Genomic DNA, 12,393 nt, shown 5'->3' with positions numbered 1-12,393 from the left:
GCCTTTGATGTATATTATGATCTTATATTCACAGCCCTTTGAGTAGATTGGGCAGATATTGTTCTCATTTTGTCTAGAAAACTAAGATTGAGTGGGAACAAAATGACTTTTGTATGGCAATTCAGTTAATAGTCTCTGTTCTAGGAATCTAGAGCTCTTTAGTTTGTATCCTCCTTTGTCAACTGAACAAGATACAGGGTCAGCTAGAACAGTGGTTCTCACTCTGGCTGTATCTTAGAATCACTTGGGGAGTGTTACAAGGAAAAGAAAAAAAAAATTGCCAGATTACCCGGCTGCAACTCGCAGAGATTCTGATTTATTTGATCTGAGTGGGGCCTTGGTATTAATATTGTTTATAAGCTTTTCAGCTGATTCTAATGAGAAGCTAGAGTTGAAAACCAATGATACAGAGAATTTTTTTTTTTTTTTTTTCAGAAATAATGAGTGGAGAGACTAAAAATGTGTGTTGTTCTTATATAATGGAAGTCTTAGTCAAACTAAGGAATCTGGATTATTATTTTCTAGACTATTTCTGGCTAAAAGAAATACAATGTGAGCTGTATATGTGCTCAAATGTAATATTAAATTATATTTGGTCACATATACAATGACAGGTGAAGTTTATTTAACAATAACTACAATGAGAAACTAAAATAAGAAAAAAGTGAAATTTATTTATTTAATACCATATTTTATTTTATCCAGTATATCCAAAATATTATTATTTCAACATATAATCAATATAAAACATTGTTAATGTGATATTTTATGCTCCTTCTTTGATTTTGTCTTTGAAATTTGATGTGTATTTTTATATTTATGACATACCTCAATTCAGACTAGCCATATATCAAGTGTTCATTATGTGATTCTAGAAAATGAGGAACCATTCAGGGTGTTTGGGAGGAAAACCTTTTTCTCTGTCTGCTTAAATTTAGCAGCTAGGGGCCTGCAAATTAAACTGACAAAAGACAGATTAACAGGAGAAAAGTTGTACAGTTTTTATTTATATTTTTACATGTACAGGGAGCTTCTCAGAAAAGATGTAAAAACTCAAAGAAGTGGTTAGACTCAGGCTTATGTACCACGTTTTCTTTTTTGAAAGATAGAATCTGGCTGTTGCCCAGGCCGGAGATCGTAGTGCAGCCACACCTGGCTAATCTTTTAAATTTTTTGTAGAGACAGGATCTTGCAATGCTGTCCAGGCTGGTCTTGGACTCCTGGCTTCAAGTGGTCCTTCCACCTTGGCCTCTCAATGTGTTGGGATTACAGATGCGAGCCACCCCGTCCAGTCTTATATACCACTTTAATAAAGGAGTATATAAATTGGTGAGAAGTGATTAGACAAAAGAAAGGGAATTTTAGCTTTTTGAGGTGGTGAATTGTGGGAAAATGACTAAGAAATGCATGAGAGTTACTAATGGAAGAAAGGGATTTTAATAAGGTCTGTTTACTCAGACTCATCTTGGTATGACTTCTGATTTCCAGTGCTGAGTCCCTCTCCTCCTCCTGGTACTGAGGAGCACTTTCACAAAGAGAAATTTATGCCTTGTTTTTAGGCAGTTAAAGGGAGGGCAAGTAATTTTTCTTGCATCTGTTGATTCTCAGTTGCCTTCAGCTCAAAATAATCCTTATGCCAAAGTGGCATATTTTGGGTTGGCATATTCAAGTCCCCTTCAAGGGTGATGAACTTTATTTTGTGTGCTTCCGAAGGTGTACAGGCCTTCACATCTTTAACAGTCTGGCTTGGTGTTTTGTTGATCGAGAAAGGTTAACATCGAGTGAGTATTTTATGTGTCCTTTTCTTTAGGTTGCCAATTAGGCAGATGGAAACTGGAGACTTTAGGACAATCTGCTGCTGGCAGTGGAAATTAACATTTGGAAGCTTGTATCTTTAAACAAGCTCTTAGAGGTTTTTGAGTTTGAGTGGTGGCATTATCTTTATTTTTTTCTGCAGTTGACATAAAATCTGAATAGAAATTTACTTTGTAGGTGAACATTTTCCAAGGGGCTGCTGTGGTTTCAGCTTGTGTCTGAGAGGGCTGACCTAGATGTGGGTGTTTAGATCTAGGCAGTCTGACTTGCATGATTTTTGAGTATACAGAGAAATTCTGAGGGTATCTTACATAAAATGTGCCAGAAGCCAGTGTATCAGTTATTCTCCAATTATGCATGTGTTAACTGTTATCTAGCATTTTTTCAGTAACTTAATTTTTCCCTCTTCTGTAGGCTTCTAGTTTTGTAGGTGACCTAAGCTATGCCATTGCTGGGTTGATGTTTTTAGAATATAAAGCAAGTGCACAGTGGTCTGCAGAACTCCTGGTCATCAATTACCGAGGAGAACTTAGAAGTTATCTTGTAAGGTAAAAATGTACTTTTGGAAGCCGTGTTTGAAATAATGTTTATTTTTCTGGTTTAATGTCAGATTTTGGTATTTCTTTTTTTTTTCTATCATCTATTGTGAAAAATTGCCAATATAATAGGGAAGTTGAAAGAATGGTGTAGTCAACACCCGTTGCTTCCACTTGGATTTTACAATTAGGATTTTACTATGCTTGCTATATCATATTTCTATTCATATATCCATCCCTGTATCCAGCTGTTAATTATTTCATAGTAAGTTAGAGATCAGTACTCAAATGCTTTAGCATGCATATTATTGATTAGAGTTTAATATTTGCTTATAGTTTTCTTTCTTTCGAGGTAAAATTTGCATGCAGCGAAATGCATACATCTTAATTATACCAGCTAGTGAGTTATGACAAATGCATACATTTGTGCAATTCAAATCTCTGTCAAGATATGGAACATTACCATCATACTAGAAAGTTCCCTTATGCCCCTTCCCAATAATTCTCTTTCCATACCCACTCCCATAACAACTGTTGTTGATTTTTTTTTTAAAATCACAGATTAGTTTTGCCCATTCTAATAATTTATGTTAATGGAATAACTTATAGTCATCCCTCTGTGTCTATGGCTTCTGTGTTTGTAGATTTGATCAATTGTGGATTGAGAATATTCCAAAGGTGTATCTGTATCGAACATGTACAGACTTTTTTTCTTGTCATTATTGCCTGAGCAATATAGTGTAACAACCATTACATAGCATTTACATTGTATTGGGCATTATAAGGAATCTAGAGATGATTCAAAGTATACAGGAGGATGTGTGTCGGTTAGATGAAAGTACTATGCCATTTTATACCAAGGACTTGAACATTTGCAGATGTTCAAGTTATCCTCTGAGCATCCTGGATCCAGTCCAGCAAGGATACCTAGAAATAATTGTAGTATGTACTCTTATGTCTATAAGTCTTCCTTCAGTCATCATATTTTGAGATTCATATTTTTAAAGTGTAAAAACAGTTTATTCCTTTTTATTGATGTTTAGTATTTTATTGTATGAATAGCTCAAGATTTTAAAAATCCATTCTTCTATTGATAGAACCATGTTTCCACTTCTGGGCTACTGCAAATAATGCTGTTAAAAGCATTCTTGTACAAGTCTTTATGGATATACATTTTCATTTCTCTTGGGTCAGTATCTTCAAGTGGGATTGCTGGGTCATAGGGTAGATACAGTTTATTTTTATAAAAAACTTTCATGCTTTTTTACCAAGTGGTTTTGTCAATTACCTTCTCATTGTAACATAACAGAGTTCTGGTTGTTTTATATCCTCAGCAATATTTGGTATTGTCTGTCTTTTAAATTCTAGACATGTTTTGGGTATTTAGTGATATTCATTGTGGTTTAATGGTATTTACTTCTTACTTACCTTCTTAAATTTAGTGTTGGAACAAATCAGAGCTACCAAGAAAGTCACTGTTTCAGCTTCAGTAGTCATTATCCTCATGGAATCAACACAGCTATTTATCATCCTGGTCACAGGTAAGTAACCATTTGTTCTCATATTTAGTGGAATATTAGGTGGATATAGAAATCCTCGTTTAGATTCAGGGAGAAGAAACTATTCTGATTCTTATGTTGACTTCTTAATTTCCTCCTTTTGTGTGTACTTACCTTTAATATCTCTAATATTGTCATCTGATTATTCCTGCTGTTCCAGCTGGCTCAGTGAGCCAGATGAGCAATGGAAATATTCAATGAGGAATTTATTCTCCTATTTTAACCCTCTGGACCTCATTTTTTTCATCTTTAAAATGACTATAATGTCTAACTCAGAGAATTAGTGAAAAAACTAGTACTGTATATTCAGTGTCCTCACACAGAAGGACCTTAGTAGATGCTTCTTCCCTTCTTTCTTTCCTTGCTAGTTTGGGCTGTACTGATGTTGCCCAGTTCTTCCAACAGCTGTATCCCATCATTTGCATATGCCACTCCCCTGTGTATTTGCCGTCTACACTGAGAGTTACTGGAAACCTTATGGCTTTTTCTGCTTCCAGTGATTTCTCCCCTTTAATTTTGTTATTTGATAACAAAAGTCACATGCATTTTATAGGATAGCCAAGGTAAATGTTTGGTTTCATAAACGGGTATAGTATTAAATTTTGAGTAAGACAAACCTAACTTGAGCTTTTGAATTTTGAGACTTACTCTGTTTAATTGGCAAGTCCTTAGCTTGGACTGTCAGTATATTTAAGTCTTTTTGATTGAAAATGTATGCAAGTTTGCATTCTGTTTAGTCATATGTTTGTGTTTAGTTCAGGACTTTATTATGAACTTTTTATACTACAAAAGAACACACACGTGTACACACACACATACACACACACTCACTCTGAAGTCCTCCTTGTGCTCTTTCCTGATTCCATTTTCTCTGTTTAAAGATGACTGCTGTCCTGAGTTTTGTGTATATGATTTTCTTGCTTTCTTTATAGTTTTATCACTCATTCATATTTAGTTTTGCTCTTTTGACTTTATGTAAATGGAATCACACAGAAGACATACAGGTCTCACTTTGTGACTTGCTTTTTGGTGCTTTTCTTGCTTTATCATTTTTAGCTACTATTTAGGACATTTCATTTTACAAAGGATTTGCCATATATTTATTCATTCTCCTGTAGAAGAAAATTTAGTTCTTAATTTTTTTCTTATAAAGATAGTACTGTGGTAAAAATAATCATGTATTTCTCTGGCACATATGTCCAAAAGTTTCTGTAGGATATATAACTAGGAGTGGCAATGCTGGATTGTCAGGTTAGTACGTTTTCACCTTTACTAGATAATCTCAAATGTTTTTCAGAGTATTTGTACCAGTTTACAGTCCCATCAGCAGCATATGAAAGTTTCTCTCATTTCACATTCTCGTTAGTACTCTTGATGATGTGAGACTTTTAAATGTTTGCTGCTTTGGTAGGTGTAGAAGAACATGTCACTGTGGTTTTAATTTGTACTTCCCTAGTTACTGATGAAACTGAGTAGCTTTTTATGTTATTGGCCATTCATGTTTGCTCATCTATGAAATACTGGTTTTATTTCTTTTCTTTTGGTAGGAGGTTTGTTGTTGACCTTTTTGTATAATCTTTTTAATTCTTAGTCTGTTATATGCATAATGAGTATTTTTTTTTTAACCAAGATGTGAGTTGCCTTAAACAAAAACTTTTCTTATGTTTTATTTTTATGTTGTATTTGCACATAATTTCAAGTGTTTAGTTTTAGAAACTGACTCCTCTACCCAACTTCTTGCTTTCTAAAGGTAACCACTTTAGCTATTTTAATTGATTCCTTTGATTCTTTTCCTACATTTAAGTGAAAAGCTTACATTGTACTTCTTGATTCCAGTTTTACACAGTGTTTATTGACTTCCCTTTGTGGAAGATGAATGTCTTCCTCAAAGTTTTCTTACCTACTCAACCACGTGTATGCACAAAGGATCTTCACTTTGTTCTCCTGTTATATATTATATCCTTTTATATCATAATTTTATGGTATTATTATGGTTATGTAGGTGATACTCATAGGTAAGACAAGAAGCTTGTATAGGATTTTATGATTTCAGTGATTTTCCATTTTTATTTATTCATCCAGCAAACACTTACTGATTTCCTACTCTGTGCCACATCGGGTTCCAGGTGCTTAGGGTATATCTTCCTTGTGGAACTTTTTGAGGGAGTGACGTACAACAAACAATGCATATAAAATATGTGAGGAGCTAAGTATTATGGGAAAAAAAATCAGAGGTGGAGAGTGGAAAGGTGGGAGAGTGGGGCACAGGTTACACTTTTAAATATGGTGGCCACATTACTGTCATCAAGGAAGTGACATTTGTGCAAAGACCTGCAATAGGTGGGGGTATTAGGTATCTGGGGGAAGAGTGCTCTATGCAGAAGGAATGGCCAAAGCAAAAGCCCTGAGTTGGAAGTGTGCTTGGCATTTTCTAGGAACAGCAATGAGGCCAGTTAGGCTGAAGCAGATTGAGACGCAGAGTAATAAGGTGAGGTCAAAGAGAGCGTGGTGAGTGCTGAATCATGCAGGGCTTTCTATGACATAGTAAGACCCACCTGGTAACTTCTTTCTTGTTTATTCTCCTTGTAGTTAATAATTCTTTTTAAAATACTGCATTTTAAAATGTGCTTATCATGGGATGGATGATTGCATTATTGTTTCTGAATGAAAATTGTTGTAAAGCAAGGAGTATGTGCAAGTGGCCTGTTGTGCGTGACAGAAATTTTACTAGCTTGTTTATATTTTCCATTATATAGTCTTTCTTTTAAATGAAAGAAGCTGAAATATCACATTTTTATTTAGTTTCAGTTACTCTAGTAATGTGGACCTGTTATGTTTATCATCCACAAAGATTTTATAAATATGAAATAAATCAGCCAGAGTGGAATTGGGATAAATTCAGGGTTTTATGAAATTCATTGTTTTGTCTAATGTTGCGAGCATTGTTGAAGAGAAACTGAGGTGCTAAATTTGGTAATATGAAACAAAAATTAATTGAGAAACTTTGGGATAAGCTCTATGAATATGCTGATTTTGACTATTCTCTTTTTTACGTATCCTAACTCACAGCCTAATGAATGTATTTTATCCTCCTTAAAAAGTCAAACTATCTCATTCCAGTTGTGCTTCCGTTCTTCAGCCTACCCCAACACCTCAATGCCTTCTTTGTTTTGTTCTTACTGTTCTTTTTGCTCTGTTTGTTTTAGCGTCGATTATAGCCTGATTCTGACTGAGAGGGTTCTTGATCTCTGCATTTTAGAGGAGATGACATTAAGTTTTTTGTACACAGTGGGTACTGTGCTTGCTGGTGGAGATTCAAATGTAGTCCCTGTCCTGTATGAGTTTACACCCTATGTGGGAGTCACACAGTCCCAAATAACATGTAATGAGTTAGGTTCAAATGGAAGACTTAATGTGTAGATATTTAATTGGCACTTATTGCCTTCAGTAGTATATAACATTTTTATTTTTAAAATTTTGTTCCTATTTTTGTTCTCAATTTTGTTGAAAATTTTTATATCAACATCTGACATGGCTTTGTATTTCTAACATTTCCTTGATAGCTACAGAAAGGTGATTAGTGTTTGAAGGTAACTACTCCTAGACCTTAATTTACATATCAACAAAGTTGAAAGGAAGGACTCGCTAGGGAGAAGTTGTACTTTTGAAAAGCCACTCCTGCTCCAATTCCTTGATGACTCTTTGACGCTGATTTTCAGTATATAATCCGTTGATTTTTACTAAATGTATAGAGCTGTACAGCCATGACTGCAGTTGGTTTTATATCTATAAAAGATTTTAAAATATTTTTAAATGTGATCAGATGTGTACAGGAGTCTTGAATTCTGTTCTTGGTTGTCCTGCTTTCTAGCTGTGTAATCTCAAGGCAAGTCGTTTACTCTTTCTGGACCAGACTTTTCTGGCCCTATACTGGGCACTGACCATAGCTCCGCAAGCTCAGTATAGACTATTGTGTAGCATGTGACAGAGGGAATTTGTGGTGGAGAGTTTAATAGCAAGCATTGTGGAAAGATTCAGTGTCAGGGATACCTGGCAGGCAACAGCCGGCTTCAGAGACAAAACTTACTTTCAAACTGTGAGATGCAGTTTGAGCAAGACTTCAAAAATTAAATTGTTGGGGCTGGGCATGGTGGTGGCTCACACCTGTAATCCCAGCACTTTGGGAGGCCGAGGTGGGCAGATCACGAGGTCAAGAGATCAAGACCATCCTGGCCAACATGTTCACCCTATTTGTACTAAAAATACAAAAATTAGCTAGGTATGGTGACAGGTGCCTGTAGTCCCAGCTACTCAGGAGGCTGAGGCAGGAGAATCACTTGAACATGGGAGGTGGAGGTTGCAGTGAGCTGAGATCGCACCACTATATTCCAGCCTGGTGACAGAGCAAGACTCCATCTCAATAATAATAATAATAAATTAAATTGCTGGTATTGGGTTGGAAATTGGGAATTTGGTGTCAGAACCTGGAAAGTCACTTAAATCTGGATAAAAGGTAGGTATGGAATGAACCATATAGGTAGATTCTAAATATATTGTGTTTTTTGCAGAGGAGTTTCTGAAATCCACCCTAAGGATCCAGAGGGAATTAAGTCTTCAACTGATGTTCTTTAGCATTAGCTGTGGGTTGAGGGAAGGAAACAGGCAAGAACACCCAAGAACTCTAAGTTGATTTATTCCTTAGTACTTTTATTGACATTCTCTGCCAGGTCGATGGCTTTTAACAAGGTGTGGACAGCAGCAGAATTACCTACTGAGCATTAAAAAAAAAGCATACCTAGGTCCCACTCTCAAAGGCTTGATCAGGTGATTCCGGTCCTCTCCTCCCCTCCAGTTAAAATTCCTTGTGCTAAGCTCTAGGAAACTTAATAGGATTAATGGGATAATGACTAGGATATGTTCCTTGCTTTGCAGTTACCCTAATGAGGGATAGTAGTAAATTTCATTTTAGATGCCATCTCCCTTCCATTGGTTGCAGCTGCCTAAAAATCTGGGTTGAGAAGTACTTTGAGGCCAGGCCTGGGCCCATGAGGAGCTAAGATTGATGGATGATACAGGTGTAGAAGTAGCAGAACTGGATACCCATCTTCTCGTGTCTTTCTGCCTGGGGTGAGCATGTTTATGCATGTGTGTGTTTATTCTGACTTCCTTGGAAGCCTTACAACATGGTAGTCAGACTGCAAAGGCACTTGTTGTGAGTAGGGGTGACAAATGTGAGTAAAACACAAGTTCATGCCATCACGATTAGATGCTCAGTGAGAAAGTTTTTTATAACTTACCATTTCTTTAGCAAGGTTACCCTTGTCCAGAAAACTTCAAAGACCCAGAAAACTGAATTTGTCAACCTGCAGAGAGGATATCACACTTAGGGGCTAATGTAGCTCAAAAGATCAGTGTAAAGAAAAAAGCGTCAATGAGCCAATTTAATATTTTATTTTGAAAACTGTAACATGGACCAGGACACTTGTCTTGACAGACCTATGTGGGAATCCCAGTTGTAATCAGAAGTTTGTTTAGTAAGCCCAGACAGAAAAAGAAGTGTTACAATATTGACATTTAGCTGACGTACCTAGATTTTTCATGTCTACGGTAAGGAGAGCCTTGCTAGTAAAACTTTATACTTAAATTCCATTTGCCAGGAACCTTCTAATTGATACATGTATTTGTTCTTTATGTATATCATAGCTAGAGAATATTTGTATACATATATTTTATAAAACCGCAGATATGATGCTATCAACTCTCCCTCCATCCCCACCCAAGTTTGGACTGGGACATGTAACAAGAGCAGACACACAATCTATATTATCACATTTACTCAAAACATCTGCCTTTGCAAAACCCGTGTGGGGTACCTTGCACCCCATATCACAGGTAGGAATCACCACCATCATCTTGGCAGCCAGGAAATCACTCCATTTCAGGTATTATTTTATTCTTTCCCATTTATCACGTATCTCCCAAATATGGCAGCATGGTGGTTTTAGGTTCTACATGCACAAATCTTTTTAATTTGTGTAAAAAAAATCTGTGGTGTCACAGAGAGTAGTGGTTATGATAAAGCTCAGTTATTTAGCTTTTCTGTGCTAACTTTAAATAAATGAACAAATACAAAGATGATGTCAATGATACCTTTCATATGCCAAAAAATGATTTGAAAGAGGTACACTAGTGTCTGAACTTTGAGATATATTTTTGATCTTAGTTACCTTTTGTCAGTGTTCACTGTTAGTAGAAAGTACAATTATTTATTTATTTATTGGAGACAGAGTCTCGCTCTGTCCCCAGGGCTGGAGTGCAATGGCATGATCTTGGCTCACTACAGTCTCCACCTTCTGGGTTTAAGTGATTCTCTGCTCCAGCCTCCCAAGTAGTTGGAATTACAGATGCCCACTAGCACGTTTGGCTAATTTTTGTATTTTTAGTAGAGATGGGGTTTTACCATGTTGGTCAGGGTGGTCTCGAACTCCTGACCTCAGGTGATCCACCTGTCTCGGCCTATCAAAGTGCTGGGATTACATTTGTGAGCCACCACATCTGGCCCATAGAAATACAATTTATTTTTGCACAGTCATTCCTTGGTGTCTGTGGAGGCTTGATTCTAGGAACCCTTGTGGATACCAAAATCCATGAATGGTCAAGTCCCTGAATGAAATAGCATAGTATTTGCATATATCTATGCACATTCTCCCATGTATTTCTCATTTCTAGATTACTTATAATACCTCATATAATGTAAATGCTCTATAAATTGTTGTCATACTGTATTGTTTAGAGAAAATGACAAGAAAAAAAGTCTGTAAATGTTCCTTACAGATGCAACCATCCATTATTTTTCCTGAATATTTTTCACCTGTGGTTGGTTAAATCCACATATGCAGAACCCAGGGAAATGGAGGACTGACTGTACAGCTGATCCTTGAACAACACAGGGTTCAACTGCATGGGTCCATTTATATACAGATTTTTTTTTTTTGATAAATATATTAGAATTTTTTTTAAGATTTGCAACAATTTGAAGAAACTTGCAGATGAACCACATACCTTAGAAGTAGCAAAAATATTAAGAAAAAGTTAGATATGTCATGAATGCATAAAATATATGCAGATACGATTCTGTTTTATTATATCATATACACAAATCTGTTATAAAAACATTTATCAAAACTTATACTTAACAGATCGTGTATGGTGACATTCACAGTCACGAGAAATGTAAACAGTCATAAAAATCTAGTATTAAATAATAACTGCATAAATTAGCTGTGGTAATATTGTACTACAGTAATAATTTTGTAGCTACCTCCTATTGCTATTGCAGTGAGCTCAAGTGTTGCAAGTATCCACTTAAAATGTTGCATGACACTAATCATCTCCAAGTGAGCCTTTAGCCTCTCCAGTAAATTGCGTATCAGAGTAAAACAGGCGTCCCCAAACTTTTTACACAGGGGGCCAGTTCACTGTCCCTCAGACTGTTGGAGGGCTGCCACATACTGTGCTCCTCTCACCGACCACCAATGAAAGAGGTGCCCCTTCCTGAAGTGAGGCGGGGGGCGGATAAATGGCCTCAGGGGGCCGCATGCGGCCCGCGGGCCGTAGTTTGGGGACGCCTGGAGTAAAAAATAATCTCTTGAGGTTCTCGTGCATTTTCATCCTGTTTAGTGCAGTACTGTAAACCTTGAACAGTGCGGTGGGACCCATACGAAGTGCCACTAGTGATGCTGGAAGTGCTCCTGGGAAACAGGGAAAAGTCATGACATGACAAGAAAAAGTTGAATTGCTCGATATGCACCATAGGTTAAATCTGTAGCTGTGGTGCCCACCACTTCAGACAGATGATTCATCTTGTAAACAGACTATGTAAACACCCAGTATTGATAAATACAGTATAGTACTGTAAATGTATTCAATCGTGTGATTTTTCTTAATATTTTCATTTCTTTAGCTTACTTTACTGTAAGAATGTGGTATGTAATACATATAAAATATGTATTATTAACACTGTTTTTGTTATCAGTAAGACTTGGGCCAACTTTAGGCTATTTGTAGTTACATTTTGGGGCAGTCAAAAGTTATACATGGATTTTGCCTGCTTCGGAGCTGGGACCTGTAACCCTCTGTTATTCAAGGGTCAGCTGCATACTGCTGTTACGTTAAACTTGGTTATTAATTCTCGTGGTGTTTTAATGGAATCTTTTAGCCATATGTTTTCCCCTTACCTATTCTATATATTTTTATACGCAGCCTTATCCAAACCTAATGGTTTTTAACCACTTAAATGCATATGTAATATCTTATAAGTCTGTATCCCAGAAGTTACTACTGGGCCACAAAGCTATTTATTTACTTGATTACTGAACATCTTTTCTTGAGGAGTTCACAAGTACCTCATACTCATATTTTGTGTTCATCATTTTCCCCCTTTAAACCTGCTTCTTCTCATGTATTCCTATATCTTGATGTAT

General features: G+C 36.4%; 1 protein-coding gene across 3 annotated transcripts in view; it reads left to right on the top strand.

Moving 5' to 3' along the window:
- NBAS (NBAS subunit of NRZ tethering complex) overlaps window positions 1-12,393 on the top strand; it is a 420,713-nt gene that overhangs the window by 22,178 nt on the left and 386,142 nt on the right. For all 3 annotated transcript variants that reach the window (XM_074394213.1, XM_003935214.4, XM_074394217.1), the window contains 2 exons: window positions 2,230-2,363; window positions 3,794-3,892. In XM_074394213.1, the coding sequence (XP_074250314.1) occupies window positions 2,230-2,363; window positions 3,794-3,892 (233 nt within the window). The remainder of the gene's footprint in view (window positions 1-2,229; window positions 2,364-3,793; window positions 3,893-12,393) is intronic.

Source organism: Saimiri boliviensis, chromosome 1, assembly GCF_048565385.1.
Source record: "Saimiri boliviensis isolate mSaiBol1 chromosome 1, mSaiBol1.pri, whole genome shotgun sequence".
NCBI lineage: Eukaryota > Metazoa > Chordata > Mammalia > Primates > Cebidae > Saimiri > Saimiri boliviensis.
This window is presented reverse-complemented; position numbering and strand designations above follow the sequence as displayed.